This window comes from Lampris incognitus, chromosome 11 (genome assembly GCF_029633865.1).
Source record: "Lampris incognitus isolate fLamInc1 chromosome 11, fLamInc1.hap2, whole genome shotgun sequence".
Taxonomy (NCBI): Eukaryota; Metazoa; Chordata; class Actinopteri; order Lampriformes; family Lampridae; genus Lampris; species Lampris incognitus.
In genome coordinates, this window is record NC_079221.1 from 36,133,590 (window position 1) to 36,155,502 (window position 21,913).

General features: G+C 41.8%; 4 protein-coding genes and 1 pseudogene across 5 annotated transcripts; all 5 read right to left on the minus strand.

Annotated features, from left to right (window-relative positions):
* Positions 1-1,891: 1,891 nt before the first annotated feature.
* LOC130120824 (gamma-crystallin M2-like) lies at positions 1,892-3,200 on the minus strand. Of its 2 annotated transcripts, none has more exons than XM_056289593.1 (3): positions 3,186-3,200; positions 2,435-2,677; positions 1,892-2,164 (listed from the first exon to the last, which is right to left on the minus strand). In XM_056289593.1, the coding sequence occupies exons 1-3, from the start codon at positions 3,198-3,200 to the stop codon at positions 1,892-1,894; spliced, it is 531 nt and encodes a 176-aa protein (XP_056145568.1). The 2 variants fall into 2 exon arrangements, with proteins under 2 accessions (XP_056145568.1, XP_056145569.1); XM_056289594.1 differs by lacking the exon at positions 3,186-3,200 and adding an exon at positions 2,861-2,881.
* A 1,738-nt stretch (positions 3,201-4,938) lies between these two features.
* LOC130120825 (gamma-crystallin S-1-like) lies at positions 4,939-6,041 on the minus strand. The gene is made up of 3 exons (XM_056289595.1): positions 6,033-6,041; positions 5,472-5,711; positions 4,939-5,214 (listed from the first exon to the last, which is right to left on the minus strand). The coding sequence occupies exons 1-3, from the start codon at positions 6,039-6,041 to the stop codon at positions 4,939-4,941; spliced, it is 525 nt and encodes a 174-aa protein (XP_056145570.1).
* Positions 6,042-7,619: 1,578 nt separating this feature from the next.
* Positions 7,620-9,107, minus strand: LOC130120366 (gamma-crystallin 1-like; annotated as a pseudogene).
* Positions 9,108-10,567: 1,460 nt separating this feature from the next.
* Positions 10,568-12,066, minus strand: LOC130120820 (gamma-crystallin 1-like). Its single transcript, XM_056289585.1, has 3 exons — positions 12,031-12,066; positions 11,546-11,788; positions 10,568-10,840 (listed from the first exon to the last, which is right to left on the minus strand). Exons 1-3 carry the CDS (start codon positions 12,064-12,066, stop codon positions 10,568-10,570), a joined length of 552 nt encoding a protein of 183 aa, XP_056145560.1.
* Positions 12,067-13,262: 1,196 nt separating this feature from the next.
* On the minus strand, positions 13,263-21,652 carry LOC130120823 (gamma-crystallin M2-like). The gene is made up of 3 exons (XM_056289591.1): positions 21,632-21,652; positions 14,631-14,873; positions 13,263-13,538 (listed from the first exon to the last, which is right to left on the minus strand). The coding sequence occupies exons 1-3, from the start codon at positions 21,650-21,652 to the stop codon at positions 13,263-13,265; spliced, it is 540 nt and encodes a 179-aa protein (XP_056145566.1).
* Between the last annotated feature and the right edge of the window lie 261 nt (positions 21,653-21,913).

Genomic DNA, 21,913 nt, shown 5'->3' on the forward strand with positions numbered 1-21,913 from the left:
CAACTATTTTTCATTTATTTGGAAGAGACAGTGCTGACATGACAGCACGAGTGACTGTTTCCTTTCCAGTAGGTCTGTGGGATTTGGATTGCTCAAACACCAAGTAGTCACCAGGGTGTCCGTAAGTGTCAGCTCATAAGTGTCAGTAAGTTCATATGTGTCAGTTCATAAGTATCAGTAAGTTCATAAGTGTCAGTTTGTAAGTGTCATTAGGTTCATAAGTGTCAGTTCATAGATGTCAGTAAGTTCGTAAGTTCATAAGTGTCAGTAAGTTCAAAAGTGTCAGTTCATAAGTGTCAGTAAGTTCATAAGTGTCAGTAAGTGTTAGTTCATAAGTCTCATAAGTGTCAGTAAGTGTCAGTTCGTAAGTCTCATAAGTGTCACTTCATAAGTGTCAATTCATATGTGTCAGTAAGTTCATAAGTGTCAGTTCATAAGTCTCGTTAAGTGTCATAAGTGTCAGTTCATAAGTGTCAGTGTCAGTTCATTAGTCTCATAAGTGTCAGTACGTTCATGAGCATCAGTAAGTTCATAAGTGTCAGTTCATAAGTGTCAGTATGTTCATAAGTGTTAAGTCTCATAAGTGTCAGTAAGTTCCTTAAGTGTCACTTCATAAGTGTCGGTAAGTTAAAAAGTGTCAGTTCATACGTTTCATAAGTGTCAGTAAGTTCATAAGCATCAGTAAGTTCACAAGTGTCAGTTCATAAGTGTCTAAGTCCATGAGTGTCAGTTCATAAGTGTAAGTGTCCGTTCATGTCTCATAAGTGTCAGTTCATAAGTATCAGTAAGTTCATAAGCGTCAGTAAGTTCATAAGTGTCAGTTAATTCATAAGCATCAGTAAGTTCATAAGTGTCAGTTCATAAGTGTCAGTAAGTTCATAAGTGTCACTTCGTAAGACTCATAAGTGTCAGTTTATAAGTGTCAGTAAGTGTCGTAAGTGTCAGTTCATAAGTCTCATAATAAGTGTCAGTAAGTTAAAGTTATACATACCTCAATCTTCACGACTCTTGTTTTAACAATTCACTTCAATAAGCAAAATAGAGATGTACTGCCAAATCATGAACTAAAATGGAATAATAAGCATTTCTATTCACCTACAGCATGCGTGGCTGAGATGCCGAGTCTCTGACCCTGCTGAGGTGTTAGTGAGAGATCAGTTCACACTGAACAGACATTTTATGTCCTCTTTTCTCTTTTTCACTGTATGAACAAAAGCTTGGGCCATTGCTCTGTAGCTGACTACATTCAATAGTTCTTATTTCCAGTTTCTAATCTGATAAAATTTACATAAAGATAAAAGATATATAGTTTTATTTTTTCAATCAATAATTAATGATAACCACAGTTTGTAAAGAAAAACAAAACATGTCAGTGACGCTGTGTGGTTAGGATGTGCCCACTGATCTGAATGACTGACCAATGTTTAGGGTTCAGTCCATGGCCAAAACGTAGCCATCAAAATGTGAGAAATGCCTTTCTACTTGGCATAAATGCACTTAACATAAAAGAGATGGGTCAGTGGTAAGTTATCATCTGGCATGTTGTGATTGTGACATTCAAATGTTGTACTGCAACAGAGAAAGAAAGGGCTTTCGCTCGATCCATCTGGGCTCAAACACTTCCTTAGCTTACTGCTATGAACAGACGTTTTAATGGACTTCACTCTAGCTGAAACCAACACAATAACGCCATATGTCCTTGAATCTTTGAAAAGCGCTTTGCGATTTATCAAAGTCCACACGATAAAGGTACGATTAGATTTTCGTACCACTTGGGGGGGAGACCACCTTAGAACAAATCAAAGGGAATACGTTCACAGAAGAAGGTTAAAAATTCAACATCTTTAATAAAACAAGTGGTGGATATTTACAGCAAGTCTCATCGTCATGGCTAAAACTCGGTGACCCTTCTGAAGGAGCCGACAATGGCGCACGTGGCGCACCATTCACGGTACCTCCTGTACTCCCCGGGCCTCAGGAAGTACTGTCTGCCTCGGAAGTTGGGGTACTCGTAGAAGATCCAGTAACCATTCATAACGTTACAGGAGTAGATGTGACGGTGGTGGAAACGGTCGGACACACAAGGACAGTCATCCATAAACTCCATCATGTGGCCGCTGAAGTCAGCCTTCTCATAGATACGCATCCTATAAGAACCACGATACTGTGGGACCAGCGAGGGGGTGGGGGGGGGGGGAAATCATCAAAATGGCATCCTCAGTAGACGAAGACGAGCAGAAATGGCTCGGAGAATCTGCTCTATGGGTATTGTCAGGGCAAGTTCATCTTTGAGCAGCAAAAACATTAATATACAGTAACTTATACTTCAAGTTTGATAGACAGTGAGACCGTAAGAAGTAGTCCACTGTGGATTTGATCTTAGACAAGCTCTGGCTTTCCTGTCTCACTCCTTGACCAAATAATACATTCTTACCATCGGAATCATTCGGCATGAGCGAATACAGCTACTGAAGCCCATCCATCTCTGGTAGTCAGGGTACTCGCCCCTCCTCATGAAGTACTGGTGGCCCATGTAGTTTGGCCGCTCGTAGATCATGAAGCAGCCGCTCTCCACCCTGATTGAGTTACAGCGGCTGAAGTAGGAGTGAAGGTCCGTGCAGTCGTTGCTGCACTCATAGCTCCGACCTTGGAAGTTTCTGTCCTCGTAAAAGATGATCTGCAATGGGAATGAAATGGGAAAAGTTCAAGTGTCATTGGCAATAGCAGAATCTGGGATAACTTGAATAGATTTGAGCAGAGGAGAGGAAAGACAAAAGTTCAGTTTTGTACAAGAAAGGCCTCCAGAAGAGGGGTAAGGGGAACGTTTACAATTCAGAGCGGGGGGACAAAAAGCACTTACCTTGCCCATGGTCTCCGTTGAAGAGATTCAACATGTTTTCAGAGCTTTTTATACTGCCTCTTGACAAACAAAGTATTGTTATTCAAATGCTCACATAGTTATGATTATAAAGGCTACTGGCACATGTTTACCTTTTTTGTTACAGCTCAACATTGGGTCAGAAATATGGATTTGTATTTGAAAAAAAAAGGATAAATAATTAACCAGTTTGGTGTTTTGACATGCACGGACAAAGGAAAAGACTAGTATGGTATCCACACGTCCGATGGACAATGGCTGCAGAACAATATGGAACAGCCCTTCCGTATTAAAAATGTTGCGTAACGGAGCAGGAAGCCATTCACACTCCCTACTGCTCTGCATGAGCAGCCCCACTGTATGCAAATAAGAGGTAACACAGCTGTTAACGTATGTGCCCCCTGAAAACTGGACATACACAACTTCTCACGGTTTGTATATTACAGCACCATGTATGTGACACGTTTATTACTAATGCCAACTGATGTCAGCTTTTTCAATGACTATCAACACTTTGACTTTCATCGATTACAGAATGAAGTCATGTCATCTGTGTCCTAATCGCTCTGCATTGTCCACACTTGATGTTTTGAACCTCTTTCCAGTACCATTGGACGGTTTATGCCTCACGGTCTCAGTTTAGGATTGGTTTTAACCAAGTAGTCACTCCACTGTTTTATTGCATTGGGTGCTGGCTATAGTTGGGCCTCCGGACATAAATAAACAAAACTAGCTGTTTGTATATTCACACATGGTGATTTCTGAGGTTCATCGATGGATCACAAGGACTCATGGGACGTTTCTGTGGCAGCTATATGAATGATCTCATTACGCCGGGGACGGAATTTGCCATGTAGTAAGTCTCAACTTGGTTGTTTTATCCTTAACGCCGCATTATGATATGTAGCATGTGTACCTGTGTACGTAACAGCATGACAACTGGAAACAACATATATGATGCTTAAATTTACTATTTATTGTACATGGTGCCATCAGCTGGGATTTCATAATGTAGATATTGTGTCAGTGGTAAGATATTGACAATAATGAATTAAACATTTTGATTGATCCATATTTTACATCTGTCTTTCAGGCAATGGATTCCCTCTGGAGATTTCAATGGAGTACTTCAAACATTGACAATGTACATTTTAAGAAGTTTTTAAATGACATAAAACACAATAATAAGGTAAGAGCAGTGACCCGACATACAAAAACTACAATCTGTGTATTTTATGATAAATATTGTAATGTATTTATTCCTTGGAGATAGTGACATTTCTAAGTGGTTCACCGAATCTATTACATACCGATGACCAATAATGATGATTTGATATGTCAGACTTTAATGAGGAAGGAGATGGAGTAAATACATTGGATCAAATATGAGATTTCTCTTTTTGCAGTGCAAAGTCTTTATGTTACATGGTATTTTCAAGGTTAGCGTGACCATTGGTGACGGTTTGTTGTCACTCATTCTTCACCGTGCACTGTTAACATTGTATTAAGGTTTTCCCTCTTTCACACTAAAGGAAGGGATAAAACCTGACGAGATGGAGACCAGTTATTCCCAGTGGTGATGCCAGACTGGGAGAGAACAACTTATCCCGCCATTGTTTGTGTACTGGTCTCAGAGGAGATTTAAATATAGTATGAAAGCTTAACCACAAGCTAATTTATCGACATTCTTTGGGCCACAACTGCTAGATAATGCAATTTGGAGGTCTAAGTGTCATTTTTCTACATATCAGGAGAAAAAATAACATAACTGGACCTGGAGTGGCAGAGTTTTGGGGTTATGCCTACACTATGGGGATGACACTTGGTAATGTTGCCTTACAATGAAGTAGTATGAAGTAGTGTTCTTCACATGGAGCAGTGGACTCTTAATGTCTCTCTCTCGCTCTCTCTCTCTCTCTCTCTCTTTCTCTCTCTCTCTCCCTGTCACACATACAACATGAAGCAACTGCTAGTGCATAAACATTCACAATTCCAGACAGTTATGTTTTGTTAAACAGCCCAACATTTATTGGTGGAGAGACAGTTAAACCACAGTGATTTTAGTTGATGTCGGTGATTCTCCTGAGGGATCCAACCCTGGGGCTCACGCCTCCCCAGTCGCTGTACTTCCTGTACTCGCCGGGCCTCAGGTAGTACACCCTGCCCTTGTAGTTGGGCAGGTCATAAAGCAGCCAGTGTCCGTCCATCACGTTGCAGGAGTTGATGTCGGACATGCGGAAGCGGTCCTGGACGTTGGGACAGTCGTCGACCAGCTCCTGCATTTGGCCACCCATGTCGGAGCGTTCATAAAGCCTCAGCCTGTACGAGCCACGGTGCTGGCACACAATGACAGACGCACGGTTAGTCATCACTACCAACAGTTTTTTGCTTTTTTTAACTAATGTATGGCTCTCTTTTGTATGCAAGCAAAATTTCAATAAGTTGTAACATAGCACACTGCAGTTAACTTAAATTCAGTCAGTATTTCATTGACCTATATATGGTTATTTAAAGCTATGTTAATGGTATTCACAGTGCTATGCTGTATATATCCTTGTGCTTCACTGTACATGCCATATCTGTTACGTACCACAGGGATCATACGGCAGGATCTGACACAATCACTGATGCCAATCATGCGCTGGTTATCAGAGTACTCTCCCTTCCTCAGGTAGTACTGGTTGCCCATGTAGTTGGGCCTTTCATAGACCATGAAGCAGCCACTCTCCACCCTGATGGAGTTGCACCTGTTGAAATAGGAGTGGAGGTCGGCACAGTCGCTGCTGCACTCATGAGAGCGCCCCTGGAAGTTCCTGTCCTCGTAGAAGATGATCTGCAGCAAAGGTAACATGTAGACACACACACACATGCACACACACACAGACACACACACATGCATGCACGCATGCATGCACGCAGGCACGCACGCATGCATGCACACACACACACACACAAACACATGGATTTTCCTGGTGGCCGCAATGTAACGAATATGATATGTGCATCTAAAACAGTCTGTCCATGACAGCCAGTCAGTGACTGGGAGACCTCAAATACGAGAGTATTTAATAGTTGGTCTTGTATTGCAAGGTGAAACGTGCATGTAGAAAAAATAAAAAAGTAGGTAAAAATGGGAAAATGAAATTTTCCTTACCTTTCCCATGGTCATGGTGGCATCAGGCTGTATTACCGCTCAGTGCTGTCCCTCAGCCAAGCCACTGTCCTTTATAAAAAAAGGAAAGAAAGGGCAGCTGTGTGATTGCACAGCATAAAGTATTGTCATTCAAATATACCCCTCATAGTGATGATGGATCAGCGGAGGGGGATATGTGGGTAGAAAAAATTTGTTTATGTATAGATGCTGCTTATTGGTATTGTACTTTCCTCCACGTTCATCACAATTCCCTCCAAAAAACAAAAAAAAAACCACTGGACACCAGAGTCATACAGTGAGCTCTGCACAGCATCAGCAAATACTGAGATCAAGGCAATATTTAATATGGTGCCGACGCATGACAGAGCCTCTGTTATCATGGGCCATCAAGAGCAAACCATACTGTTAGTAGACATCAACCAACATCACAGCAGACATTTCAGATTTTTGAATGTAGTTATAAAAAGCAAAAAAAAACAAGCATGAATATGATGCTCTTCAGCTGTACAGACGGTCAGTTCACCGTTACTGTGGGAAGACTCACCATTTCGCATGCCATGGTGGGCACATCCAGACATCACTTTGGTTCAGACGCTGTATGCTCAAACAAAAGTGTGAGTAGTTATACAATGAATAGAACATAAATCATCATTAAACACACAAAAACGACATCAGAGGGTAACGCTAACTTATTATTGTGGTCTTCAGGGCAGATTAAGACTTCATTTTTGGGATTGGTTTGTTGTGACAGTGAGAGTTTGATCAAAAGATGGGCACTCCCCCCCCCACTGCCCTGTATTTTGCTTCTTTTTTGTGTGATAAATGATTTGCACGTGTATCCAACTTTCCAAATCAGAAAATATAGAACTCCATATCCATATTTTCTGATAATACAGGGTTTTTTTTAGGACATTATAATCATGTGTAATTCCAAAACGCTGGAATATGTCTGGGTGGCACGGTGGCATAGTGGTTAGCACGGTCACTTCACAGCAAGAAGGTCCTGGGTTCAAGCCCCAGGGAAGTCCAACCTTGGGGGTCGTCCTCTGTGTGGAGTTTGCATGTTCTCCCTGTGTCTGAGTGGGTTTCCTCCCACAGTCCAAAGACATGTAGGTCAGGTGAATCTGCCGTACTAAATTGTCCCCAGTTGTGAATGTGTGTGTGTGTGTGTGTGTGTGTGTGTGTGTGTGTGTGTGTGTGTGTGTGTGTGTGTGTGTGTGTGTGTGTGTGTGTGTGTGTGTGTGTGTGTGTGTGTCAGCCCTGTGATGGCCTGGCGACCTGTCCAGGGTGTCTCCCCGCCTGCCATCCAATGACTGCTTGGATAGGCTCCAGTATCCCGCGACCCTGAGAGCAGGATAAGAGGTTTGGATAATGGATAATGGATGGATGGATGGAATATGACTCACTGGACTCCATGTAATGATTGCTGTCTACTTGACCTCAATACATTAAAAGTCCTTAAGAGTTTGTCCATCATCCAAGCATGGGATGAGGGGTGAGGAGTGGGTGGGATGAGGGTGTTCTTTCACATGACCGTGCCGAATATCGTCCAACAGATAGAGTCGTAAAACGGCATATGCAAACCACTCAGTAGTCCATGATGCACCTGATGGAGCTGACCCTGGCAGTCCTGCCGCCCCATTCGCTGAACCTCGTGTACTTCCTGGGTCCCGGCCCCGGTAGTGCAGCTGCTCACAGAAGAGCCAGTTGCCATGCGTGACATTTCAGGAGAAAACGCCGTCGACATGGAAGCATTCCAGGATGATGGGACAGTCGTCCGCCAGGTCCATCAACTGCCCGCCAAACTCGATCCGCTCATATACTTATATATGACTTATACAGTGACATATACATGACTTATACATGACTTATACAGTGACTTATACATGACTTATACAGTGGCTTATACATGACTTATACAATAACTTATACACGACTTATACAGTGACGTATACATGACTTATACAGTGGCTTATACATGACTTAAACAGTGACTTATACATGACTTATACACTGACTTATACATGACTTATACGTATGACTTGTACAGGCTTTCGCCTGTACATGTCAATACTTGTGTATATCGCTGAAGATTGTTGTGTTGTAGTGTTGTTATTCTATGTTAAGTACACTGAGAGAGCCACGAAACCGGAGTCAAATTCCATGTCTGTGCAAACCTACATGGCCAATAAACATGATTCTGATCTGATTCTGATTCTGTACAGACGTACGTTGAATGGCCCGCATCCCCGCTGCTTTCAAATGGGAAGGGAGGGAATGTTAATTGATCAGCTCCTTTTCATGGTGATAAATTGTATTTGATAACCTGAGAATCATTTACTTTTTTCCATGTCAAAAACATGGTTTTTAAAAAAAAAATGCTGTTAAGTGATGGATCATAAAGCACCGTATTAAATATTGACTTGGATCCTAGCAGAAGGGTAACTTGTGTCCTAATGCAGCAGTTTACCCAAGATCCTTTAGACTACTTTAATCTTTGATGATCATTACTGATTTGAAATGTGACGTTGGCTTTGGAGCTCACCGTGCAGATGAGATGACAGGAGCTGATGGAATCGCTGACTCCCATGCAGTGGTGGTAGTCGGGGTACTCCCCCCTCCTCAAGTAGTACAGGTTGCCCATGTAGTTGGGCTTTTCATAGACCATAAAGCAGCCACTCTCCACCCTGATGGTGTTGCCAGAAGAGTCACTGGTGCACACAAAATGGAACCTGTCGAAGTCACTTTCCTCGTAGAAGATGATCTCAATGTGATGGAAATTGCAGTGATAAAGTGATCGTTAGCATGCTCAATATACATGCGGTCTATGGGAGGAAATTGCAGCCTGCAACCAGCCCCATACCACAGTATGTGCCATGTATGCTTGCTTACTCTACAGTTTTTCCATACCACACTTTTACATAAAGCATCTGTAGTACCCCCCCCCCCCCCATGTCCACCTCATGTCAACCCCGGGTGCCATGGTGTTTACCTTCCCCATGTTAACTGATTGACAGTGCCTTGCTGCCCTGTGCTCGCTGGGTCAAGCTCTCTGAAGACTCCTGCCTGCCCCATTTATAGTGATGGGAAATGCAGACTGCACCTGCCATTCGTATTGTCAGAGCCAGCAACTTTTTGTTCCATGGTGTCCTCCTGAAGAGATGGTTATGAGTTAGGTTTTGTACCTGGGACTTGTATGATGTGGTGGCCCAGTTTGGGAGGGAGAGGTGTTTGCTATTAAGCTCAATAGATCTATATTTATATTCCCAATTTTCCCAACTCAAAAGATGGATATCATAGAAGAATTAGGTCACACTTTGTTTTACCAAGTGTGTGCTGTGAAAGGCTGTTTCAGGTAGAACTGTATATATTGGCTGGTTTGGTCGCATTGTTTTGATTGTTTAGGGCGATAGATTGAAAAAAATAAGCTTTTTCACTGAACCTCATATGAGTATGGGTCCATATTAGAAAGCTCCTCACATTCCAGCCGTCACTTATAGGCAGGTTTATCCTTAACCTTTCCTGCCCAACACTGAAGAAACCCTCTCCTATAGGCATGGCCAGCCATGGGAATTTTTAAAACATAAAAAAAGGTATAAATTCAGTTCACACTAGAAATGCAAGTTACATTAACATCTTGTGTTAATCTGTCTGAAAACATCAGTCTATGAATGAAATTGTCTGATCTTTAACATTACATCCATGGATGTTTTGTTTTTCCCATTTTGAATAGAACGCTGTCATTTGGAAGAATTTTAGATTTTTGTACAACCTTTGTCTCTAAAGTTAGTTTAATGTGTGTTTCCAAGATAATGATGCTACTGTTAGCACAGGAATTATGAGGTCCCGATACTGATTCTGTACTTATCATTATAATAAACAAATCATAATGGTCATATAAGGGCATTATGTGTAATGCAAGTTGTAGTTTTAGCCAGATAATACTGTCTCATCTTTGACTCGTCTTTGTATGTATAGCACAAATGACACCAACAAAAATAGGTCCCTTGTGGCTGAATACGTCTCAGGGCCACAGACTCATATACTTTACTGCCCTCTGCTGGATGGTGTACCTCACTTTCATCTTTAGTGTTGAAATCCTGAAATGAGCCCTACAATTTGTAGTGTATTTCACCTGTGTTCACTGGATTCATATTTTACAAAGAGTTTAGTCTGGGGCTGAGACACTAAAAAGACCATGATGTATGTCTGTGAATAATATCACAGAACCTCGGGAAGTCATAAAAAAGACAAATGTACAGACCGAGGTCGCCTATAGAAACCGGCTTCTTCAGCACCGTGAGAGATAACGCTTGAGTCTAGGTGTAGTCAGTGTCAGTACTGCTAGCATTTTATTCAGGCTTCTGATGAGAGCTAGGATGTCAGGCCATGACCCCATCATATCCACAGTGGAGAACGTGCCCTCCAAACGCAGAGAGCAAGAACAAAACTGAATGCACTTGAGCACTGACGCCATTTTATTCAGGGTGTGGAACAAGGCAAAGAGGAGACAATTCACAAAAACCCTTCTGTCTTTAGAGATCCATGATGCGTCTGATGGAGCCAATCCTGGGGGTCTCAGCTCCCCACTCGCTGTGCTTCCTGTACTCGCCGGTTCGCAGGTAGTAGTGACGTCCCCTGTAGTTGGGCTGCTCGTACATCAGCCAGTGGCCGTCGATCACGTTGCAAGAGTTGAAGTCAAACGTGCAGAAACGTTCCATGAGGTTGGGGCAGTCGTCCATCAGCTCCATCATCTGACCTTCCATGTCTACATGATTGAACAGCCTCATCCGGAAGTTGCCACAGTGCTAAAGTAGGGCAGAAAGGGGTCATGGATTCATTCTCAAAAAATAACCATGTTCAAAAATAATCCTTACATGCAGGAGACACCTGTTCTGTCAGGTGGCTTTAGATTCATAAATATCAGTGCTGCTTTCTTGTGGTTATGTTTTACTGTATTTCCTTGTGGTAAGGGGATATATGAGCACTGTTGAACCATATTTTATATATCTCCCATTTGGAGAGAGTAAAATAACACCAAACCCACTCTTATGAAAGGATTACTATTATGAAACCATAGATCACTATGTAATACTAGTTGTTAAAATCATATCAGATCTTTGTAAATCTATTAAATTAAGTATTTTCTTTATAAAAGTATATATATAGTATATATATATAGCGGGGGGGGGTTTGGAAACCGTCAATGGTGTTGATGAAAGTGCTCAACTAATGAGTGGAATATATATATATATATATATATATATATATATATATATATAAACTGTGTATATTTTAAAGAATGAGTCAAGCACTTTTAAGTAACATTTTTGTAGAGAAACCTCTCATAAATCTTCTATTCCCCCAGTTGCAAAATAATCCCCAAGGGGGACTTTTACTATGTTTTAACTGACTTCTCATAGGCATAAATCTCAGACCTCTGTGCCCAGATTGTGAGAGTGCAATATTACAGACAGGCATGACCCTGTGATACAGAAAAGCTGAAGTCTCACCAGGGGGATCATACGGCAGGACCGGACACAGTCGCTCATGTTCATCATGGTCATGTAGTCGGCGTAATCTCCCCTGCGGATGAAGTACTGGTTTCCATTGAAGCCAGGATGATCGTAGATCACGAACATGCCGCTCTCCACCCTGATTGACTGGCAGCGGTTGAACATGGAGTGCAGGTCAGCGCAGTCGCTCATGCACTCATAGCGACGGCCTCCGAAGTTTCTGTCCTCGTAGAAGATAATCTGGTGAAGGGGGGGAAAGCAACGGTCCACATTTAGTGACAAAACAACTCTTTAAATGATGCTGTTTCTCAGAACATGAGGGATAAATCCACATAAAAACACCAAACAGAGATGTTGTGGCGCAAATTTGTCTGCATCGGTTTCGGGCACATTTTGTCACACTTTACCCTCCTGTAATAATGTAATGAGAGGGTTTTGACACAAACCTTTCCCATTGTGGCTGCTGCTGTGGGTTGAGCTACCTGCTGTGCACATGCTGTCAGTGATGTAGAGGTCATATTTAAATACATTGGAGGGGTTTTTGTTGTTATTCAAATCGGGTCTGGTGTCAGCAGAAATGTAGCAGGAGTCTTCCCAATCCTGTCTGTCATGTTTTCTGTCATGGTTGATAGACCCAGTTCAGTTTCCAGCAAGAGCCATAGCATTGACAGGCACTGGAAAGGTCAATGCCGATGTCGAGCACTTTTTATTTATGTTGCATTTGCATGGAGGGTGACGGAGGTCAATCATTTTCATACATTAAGATGGGAATCTGCTTTGTTTATATTACTGACTAAACCTATACATAAATAACCATAGCTTTTTCTTTCACAAACTAGTAAACTAGTTTTGTAGTAAGCACAGCTTCTGGTAAATCTTGATTTAATAATACTTTAGCATCATTGGTACATGTGTAGTCATGTGACATAGGATGGATAGATTAAAATGTGGCGAATATACACTTTTTGCATGTTGCCCATCGCCATGTAATGCAAAACTGTATCACAGAGCATTCCTTTTATTCAATTAAAAGCAAGATTAAAAGAAAATTGTTTAATTCTGGTCTTTGTTGTAGCCCTCGTCTATGGCGCTTTGTCCACACACACCCCCCCCCATGTGTTCTGCTGTAGTAACACTGGATTCGTGTCCTGTTACATTGAACTGTGACCCTAAAAGATCAAAAGGAGCTTGAATTGAAAATAAAAAGCCATATTGAAACATTACACATTGGGAAATTAAAGTCTTGGACCTGGTTAACAGGTTATGTCAGGTAATGTAACCTGGTTCACAGGTTATGACGGGGTTGGGGTTATAACTGGCGTTCAGTAATAAGGTATAAAACAGTTTTGCTCAGTGAAACAATAATTACTGCCAAACTGTTTCAAACCTTTATAAATCACTCAACAGAATTTGACCAATACCAAATGGTTTATTCACAAAAAAACAAAATAGTTTACAAGAGATTTGTTTGTTCAGTCACTTTGAACCATATTGATATTCATAAGCCTAGGTCACACTACTTGTCATGGCTAGAATAAGAAATGACAGTCCTGTTTCATATCATGTCATAGCGTTCAGTATTTTCATAACAGGCAAACGGTCCGCAGAGAGGCGGTTTTAAAAGAGGCAGGAGATGTTTTTCCAAGAAACTAAAACTTTATTAAAATCAAGGATCTCATGGTTTATTGTTAAGAGACCTAACACTGATTTACATTTAAAACTCTGTAATTCTCCGGAAGGATCCAGTGGCGGCACAGCTGGCACCCCAGTCGCTGTACTTGCGGTACTCTCCGGGCCTCATGAAATACTGGCGACCACGGTAGTTTGGATGCTCGTAGAGGGTCCAGTATCCCTCAATGACATTGCAGGAATAGATGTCGCTGTTGTGGAACCGGTCCTGGACTGACTCGCAGTCATCGCTGAACTCCATCTTTTCACCTTGGAAGTTGGGCCGCTCGTAGATGATCATACGATAAGGACCTTCGCTGGTCTGGAGAAATAAAAGAGAAAGCACAATATGTCAGGGCTGACGCTCCACTTTTACCACGAGCGCCCTCCATGTCCGTCGGTGGTACCTGTGTTATTCAGATGCTCCATATAAACGGGTTGCACTTTTTTTTGTACACACACTGATATAGACAAGTCACCCTGAAGCTGAGAGTGTTCTTCCTGAAAGATGTCTCATCAGGTTGCATCGTACAACGACTCAATAACACAGGAAACACAAAAGAGTCAAACCCCTAAAACTGATATTTGTTGGGATGTCTGTAATATTACAGCTCTGATGAGGCATAATATCATGGTACATATAACAGTGACTGTTGGCAGGGGCTGCTGAAATTAACTCATTTATTTATGTAGCCCTGAATCACAGTGTAATCCCAGAGGGCTTTGAAATCGCATTACATTCTGCACAACACCCCCTCCTCCCCATTCCACGTACAAGACCCTCGGTTCAAATGAGGAAAAACGCCACGGAATCTTTTCCTTTTCCCTTGTAAGGGAAAAGGAAAACATGGGTGAAACTTCAGCAAAAGCATCAGAGGAGGGATTCCTCCTCCAGGATGGCTAGATATGCAATAGGCATCGAGTGGGCAGAGTAGACAGAAGTAACATGCAATAACCGTTCAGTGAGACACTACCTGATTACACAAGCTATAGCAAAACAGTGCGGAATATATACATTAAATCTATTGAAACAAAGGAAAGATTACTGCATTCAAAAGCACAGTGTGTTTTTCATGGTGGTATTGTTTATGGGGCCCACCCAAAATATTTGTCTGGCACTTGCACTCGTCAGCAAATTATGCAGTGATTGCAACAAACATCATGGATACTGACTGCATTCAAAAATGGTATATGTCAGCAAACATGCTGGGTATCTGCTATCTACCTATTTTGATTTGCATGCCTCGTTTGCTTTGCCATGTTTTTAGTTATACACCTCTGGACGACAGGGGTCAGGATTCATGTAGAATTACACCTAGCACCTTTAATGTCCAGCTAACCCAATGACATGTTGAACTAGTATGTTCACAAGTGTCTGCTCAAGCCTAAGTTGTAGAATAAATGCCTCACTTACATAAGAGAAGGTACGGCAGGAGCGAATGGAATCATTGTAGCCCATCCAGCGCTGGTAGTCGGGGTACTCGCCTCTGGTCAGGACATACTGGTAGCCGGTGTAGTTGGGTCTCTCGTACAGCACCCAGCAGCCGCTCTCCACGCGGATGGAGTTGCAGCGGCTGAAATGGGGGTGCATGTCAGCACAGTCTGCGTCGCACTCATAGGAGCGGCCCTGGAAGTTTTTGTCCTCATAAAAAGTGATCTAGGCGCAGAGGACCCAACAAGAGCATATCAAGATAGGAATGGGATTCATAATCTTGCCATCCTGAGAAATTATTGAGAATTGATAGACAGCATATAAAGCATGTCAGTTCTTCACAAATGGAAAACATTACATAAATTCTCTGACCAGTATCAAGTTTTAAGTTTCATCTTGGCTTATTGAACCTAATCACAGAGACCATCACTTCTGCATACAAATGGCCTTGCTAAAGTGTAAATATGATGTAATGTTATATCACATCTGGTGCAAACTGTGATACTGATGCCCCCTCAGAGAACTTGGAACACTTTAGAGATTACATTACTACATTTCCTGGGTTCATTCCCGCAAGTCCTACTGAATCCTGCCGTCTTGGAGATCGGAGCTGACAGATACAAACAGACAAGACAAGATAGTCTTACCTTACTGCTCATCCTGCAAAGAACGCTGGAGCCGATCCCCTATGGAAATTGGTGGTCTCGCAAAGCACGACGAGAGCCCCGCTATATAAACCACAATCAAAGGGTTGGTAGATCCCACTTTATTTGTTATTTCAATGACCGGGGATTTCGCACCCTGGACAAGCTGCCAAAAGTCTTGATCCTAGGCAGAGTTAAAAGCCCTGATTCATCACTCCAAAAGTCCTAGCAGGCAAATTGCTGACCCCCCCATGCACCTCTTTATTGATCTACACATCAGAGCGGGAGAGCCACTTTATCCACTTATCTATCAAACTGGGATTAATCTTTCCACATAGTACAATGTCAGAGGTCATCAAACAACATGGCCTTTCACCACTTGTCAGACAGAGAACGGATGACAATAGTATACAATGAGTAACCAGACAGAGAATACCAACAACAAGGAAATACCTTTATATAATCAGCAAGGATGCAGACCTGTTGCATAGTTGAGGACACCAGAGTAAGCCACCAATCATCACTGTTTACATTTTCTCATTCAGCAGATGCTTGTATGCAATACAAAGGAGTCACCAATTACCAGATGCATCTGTGTTTCATCATACAAGTATCTTAAAGTACTGAAAAGCAATAATATCATAACAAAATGTGCATGTCATTTTAAGTGCAATTAGTGCCCATGTGCAATGGACAGACCACCAATATTGATGCAAGTAGCATCCAAACTAACCTAACATGTATGTCACACTTAAAGCAGTATATGTACTAAAACAGGTGACTGCAACCACCATCATCTTCATGGTCATTATTGTAATTGTTAATGATAAAATAGCTGTTGCAAAAATATTTCTCATAATCAAACACACTCAGAAAGAGAAAGCTCATCATTCCTCTGGTTATAATTTCCTAAATAAGTGTATTACTTTGCATAAGAACACCAAACATTGTCCCAGTGACTGTAAAAAGGAAAACCTTGAATATTAGAGTGATGGGAAATAGGAAAAACCAAACACTGTTTCCCCTTCGAGGATGTCTATGTGCGACTCGAAACACAAATATGAAGGGCAATGACAGGGATGCTGCAGAGTTGGAACTAGCGGTGTCACAATAATCCTACTGAGCGAACATCAGAGAACCGTAGCTTCAGTCTTCAAGGACTCCTGTGAACCTTCATAGTGTTCAGCTCTGCTGTCTTGACCCTGCTCAGTATCCTGTGAGAGAGACGAAGGGGGAAAAGACATAAAAGGTGAGTTTTGTTGTAAAGACACAAGGTGGCAGCAAATGACTTCCAATTCTCATGTTCCACCATGACATGACGCACGTGTATTTGAGCCTCCTCTTTTCAGTGATAACACATCTGCCATTAATCAAATGGTCTTATTTCTGGTTACATTCCACTTTTTTTGCATCTTAGCCAAATGAACCAGTATTAAGGAAACATAACGTTGCAGCAGCTCACACTGAGGGATGAGTGCGATGAAGAGGAAGAGGGTGAAGAATGCTCGGAGGGTCTATGTCTAATAGGGGCGCTGGACTTTGTCTTCTCAGAGAGCCACTTTTTCAACTTCTGACCTAGGAAAAAAATAACAGAAGACAGAGACATCAGCAGATCGCTTTTGAATGTCCCGAAAACTATCAGTCCATACATGATGTTTATGTGTGTTCATCAACAGGCCCAGACCTTCACATACTTACTGTGCTTCTTTGAGTGACCCACAGCCTTGTAAGAGCCAAGCATGGCAAATGGATGATAGGACAATGTGAAGGGATGTATGATGGAGCTCTATGAAAAAATTACATCTTTTTAATAAAAAATTTTTTTTTAAATCCATCTAAAAACTGACAATGTTGGCAATGGATTTACAAAAAGATTCATTATAGATTGACAAACGTAATGTTATAGTACGGTGATGATGGCCAGTGATAACAGTGTACTTATAAGTGTACTTATACAATATCATTAATATATGTCAACACATGTCTCTAAGTTTAAAGGTTAGCCAGGACACTTTTTTAAAGTGTACCTTGGAATACTGGTCGCTGTGTGATGCAGATGGCTTGCAGTTATAGAGTGCTAGGATCTCCTCCAGAGGTAGGCTATTCTGAAGTAAGGTAAGGTGCAAAGCTTAGAGAGAGGCATGACAAAACTCAACGCATCATTGTACTGAGGATTTCTTCTTTTTTTTTTTCTTTTTTTTTTAAAACCTGTGCTGTTGGCAGGCTTGGCATACAACACAGGGAATTTATATGCCAATGTGTCCTACAGAGTTAATCTGCAACTGGAGTTCAGGTCCTCCACCTGCAAAGGCAACCTTTACTGATTATCAAGAACCAATTATAATAACTCCTTTGGATGATCTGTGGGATGACAAGCGCACAGGGTTTTTGTTACATACATTCATAGCTACCACCGGTCCCCCTCTTCAGCATGTTTGATCAGCTAAAACAGCCAATCAGCATCGCTTCTCCAAAAGGGGGACAATCACCTCAAGTGGCGACAGCGCTGTCGCCTCACAGCAAGAAGGTCCTGGGTTCGAACCCCGGGGTTTTCCAACCTTGGCGGTCATCCCAGGTCGTCCTCTGTGTGGAGTTTGCATGTTTTCCCCATGTCTGTGGTGGGTTTTCTCCGGTTTCCCCCACCATCAAAAAGACATGCATGTTAGGGTCTGTGCCTCTGACCAAGGCAATGGAAAGAACTGGAGTTGGTCCCCAGGCGCTGCACGGCGGCTGCCCACTGCTCCTAGCTACACAGCTAGGATGGGTTAAATGCAGAGAAAGAATTGCCCAATGGGGATTAATAAAGAAGTGAAGGGGAAAAAAGTGAGACAAGGAAACTCAGAAACTAAAACTGAAAACGTGTCTGATAAGACATAGACATAGAAACAGACGCTGACATGTGATCGACAAAACATATCGAGCTTGTCAATATCAGTTTAAGAAAATACTTATAGATAGTCCATCCATCCATTATCCAAATCGCTTATCCTATTCAGGGTTGCAGGGATGCTGGAGCCTATGCCAGCAGTCACTGGGCGGCAGGCGGGGAGACACCCTGGACAGGCCACCAGGGCTGTCCTGGGTGTCACCAGGGCTGACACACACACATTCACACCTAGGGACAATTTAGTATGGCCGATATTTAGAATTTATAGTGATAAAGCAGAAGACAGAAAAAAAGAAAAGAAAGGGGGAGAAGGGATTAAGAAGAGGGATGTAATCCAGACAGTGTTCCAGGAAGTGTGTGAGGCAGATGCTAACAGTGTGTATGTGCATGTGAAGTGTCCAGCTGTGAGTGCACAGGTTAATCCCAATAAATTCTGGTGTCTGAGATCTACAATAGTTTGTAATGCCTCCAGGCACTAGACAGGCTCTGCAGCCACCCACAGGCCCTGCAGTCATGCAGACACCCCACGACCAAGAGAACAGCCAAAGCCCAAAGCACCGCAACCCCAGAGGAATGCCGAGCCCACAGGGGGGCCAGGAGCCTGCAGAGCAACAGCCTCGCATGCCCCCGAGGAGCACAGACCAGCCCCCAAAGGTACAAGCTGGGCCCACGCCCATATTGATGATTTCTAATTGGAGAGTGAAAAAAGACTAGTCTCTTCCATGGTTTAACGCTAAATTGGGGCTAGAGTCGATAAGAATTTCTAATCTGTGTAGATTTTAACATGAAAACCATCCAATGAACACAGATGCTGACTGTTTTGTTTTGTGGTTTCAGATAAAACACATTTTTGACCAGGTCTCCTGTAAGAATAGAAGGTTGTTAATCTTAGAGGCACAACCCAGTTAAATAAAATTAATAGATGGACTGGTGACAAATTAAAAGAAAAGCCTGAATGCCTGACCCCTACAGCGAGGGGATTCGGGGGCTCTGTTATGATGTGGCGGGAATTTTACTGAAATGGTTTGGGTCCACTTGTTCCCTTAGAGGGAAGGGTCACTGCAAATCAATACAAAGTTATTCTGAGAGATCACCTTTATCATAAGATGAAACAACTCTATCCTGATGGGAGTGGTCTCTTCCAGGATGACAATGCCCCCATCTATAGGGCATGAGGGCTCACTGAATGTTTTGAGTATGAAAATTATATAAATCATATGTTATGGCCTTCACAGTCACCAGATCTCAACCCAATTGAACACCCATGGGAGATTTTGGACCGACATGTCAGACAGCGCTCTCCACCACCATCGTGTAACCACCAAATGAAGGAATGTCTTTTGGAAGAATGGTGTCCATCCCTCTAGTAGAGTTCAGAGGCTTGTAGAATCTATGACAAGGAGCATTGAAGCTGTTCTGGAGGCCCAACAACTTACTAAAACACTTTATGTTTTATGAATCATTCCAAAATGGCTCTCTCTCACCATCATTAAGAGGCGCTTTAATAACATTGCTTCCAAAACCAGGGAAACCCAGAGACAAATGTGAGAACATGAGACCAATAAGCTTATTAAATTCAGATGTAAAAATATTATGTAAAATTTTAGCTAACAGACTTCAGGATAAAATACCAGGGATAGTCACAAATGATCAGAATGGATTTGTACAAGGTCGGCAGGGGTTCCACAATGTTAGAAGTGTGCTAAACATTTTACACAGCCAAAAGGGGGTGCCAGATACAGCTCTACTCTCCTTGAATGCAGAAAAGGCCTTCGACAGGGTCGAATGGCCGTATCTTTTCGAAGTCCTTAGACGTTTCGGATGCGGGGAAAACTTCTGTAAATGGGTGGAACTGCTTTATGATAATCCAACTGCTGAAGTGTTGACCAAAAACTTGGTATCTAACCTAATTAACATTTGTAGAGGGTGTTGTCAAGGTTGCCCGCTGTCCCCCCTACTGTTTATTCTTGCTATCGAGCCCTTCGCAATAGCGGTGAGGGTGCATCCCAGCATTTCCGGTATAACCATAGGGGAGGTGGAACATCGCATCGCGCTTTACGCAGATGACGTGATCCCGTTCATCAAAAATCTGGATAAATCTATTGACAAAATTTTAAAATTGATTAAAGCTTTTGGTAAAGTATCTGGCTATAAGATCAATCAATCAAAATCTTCAATTTTATTACTTAATCGGAAGAAAGAGATAATCCTATCCCCTAGGTGTCTACCTTTAATATAACAAACTGCTTTACATACCTAGGCATACAAATTGTACCTAACATAGAGGAAGTGGTGAGGAGGAATTATGATTCCCTCATGGATTCTGTATCTAACTCAATCAATAGGTGGATGCCCCTGCCACTTTCTTTAATTGGAAGAATTAATGCTCTAAAAATTAATGTATTACCTAAGATACTTGTTTCAAAACCTCCCTCTACCCCCACTCCTTCTGACTTATTCTTAAAATTGAGGAAGATATTTTCCAAATTTATATGGAACAACAGGCGCACCAGACTCCAGTTATCTTTACTATACTTACCATATGACAGATGGGGTCTCCAGTGCCCTAATCCTTTTGGTAATACTGGGCTGCTCAGCTGAGAATGATCATGTTTTACTATACAACTAAAGTTGTTCCTAAATGGATGGAGATGGAATCTCATTCGCTTAGGGTACCTCTCCCTATGTATATGTACTCTGCAAATTTGAAAAAAACTAAGAAAACAAACCTCTAACCCCATTGTACGAAACATGATAAATGTCTGGAACGAGGTGCGAAGATATTTGGGTGAAACATACCCTTTGTCTTGCTTCAGCCCAATATGGGGTAATGATAGCTTTATTCCTGGCAGGTCTGACGCTGGTTTCAAAATCTGGGCTGATAAAGGAATATTAAAGGTTGAAGACCTATTTAATCCAGACGATAAAAGTCATGTCATTTGAAAAATTGTCTAATAAATATGATATCCCACGTAAGCATTTCTTTTAATACTTACAACTCAGAAGTTTCATTACAAAAACTCAAAACCACTCATTGATCCAACCTCCTCTCTCCCCTCTGGAGATAATGTTGTCAAGAGACAGTCTTGGGTAAAATATTATAACCAGTTTCTATGATGTGCTTCTATGTAGTTCGCCTGAGTCCTCCGAAAAGAGGCTTATGGCATGGAGAGAAGACTTACAAGAGGATATTTCGATTGACGAGTGGAGGGATGCATGCATTGGAGGTCAAAAACAAACGGCCAACACTCAACTGAAACTTCTGCAGTATAACTGGTTAATGAGGACATATATTACTCTAGTTAAATTAAACAAATTCAATAGTAATTTTCTAGATGATTGTACCAAGTTTGAGCAGGCAAAAGGGACTGTATGTGGCAATGTGAAAAGATACAAATGTTTTGGGAAGAGGTGAGACTCATGATAGAAGAGATCTTAGCAATAAAACTGACCTTGGAGCCCAAATTATTCATCCTTGGTCTGTATCCAAATGGGCATGATATATAGGAAAGTGAGAAAATCTTCTTAAATTTATGCTTGTTACAAGCAAAACGATTAATAGCTCTTTCACGGAAGAACGTTAATAGGCCACAAATAAGTCAATGGCTTAGGGAAATGTCTTTAACCCTACCCTTGGAGAAAATCACCTATATACTAAAAGATAAACAGGACATATTTAAAAAGATATGGGGACCGTTTATACATTTCATTGAACATAAAGACCTGGAAAATAT

Bases quoted from the DNA above. Each gene is read 5' to 3' on its own strand.
- LOC130120823 (XM_056289591.1), bottom strand. From the start codon at position 21,652: ATGAATAATTTGGGCTCCAAG. The intron at 14,874-21,631 runs GTCAGTTTTATT...CTCTGCGCCTAG, and splicing joins TGAATAATTTGGGCTCCAAG to ATCACTTTTTATGAGGACAA. The intron at 13,539-14,630 runs GTAAGTGAGGCA...TTATTTCTCCAG, and splicing joins CCTGCCGTACCTTCTCTTAT to ACCAGCGAAGGTCCTTATCG.
- LOC130120825 (XM_056289595.1), bottom strand. The intron at 5,215-5,471 runs GTGGTACGTAAC...ATTGTGTGCCAG, and splicing joins GATCCTGCCGTATGATCCCT to CACCGTGGCTCGTACAGGCT.
- LOC130120820 (XM_056289585.1), bottom strand. From the start codon at position 12,066: ATGACCTCTACATCACTGACAGCATGTGCACAGCAG. The intron at 11,789-12,030 runs GTAGCTCAACCC...CCCCTTCACCAG, and splicing joins TGACAGCATGTGCACAGCAG to ATTATCTTCTACGAGGACAG. The intron at 10,841-11,545 runs GTGAGACTTCAG...GCCCTACTTTAG, and splicing joins CCTGCCGTATGATCCCCCTG to CACTGTGGCAACTTCCGGAT.
- LOC130120824 (XM_056289593.1), bottom strand. The intron at 2,165-2,434 runs GTAAGAATGTAT...CTGGTCCCACAG, and splicing joins CATGCCGAATGATTCCGATG to TATCGTGGTTCTTATAGGAT.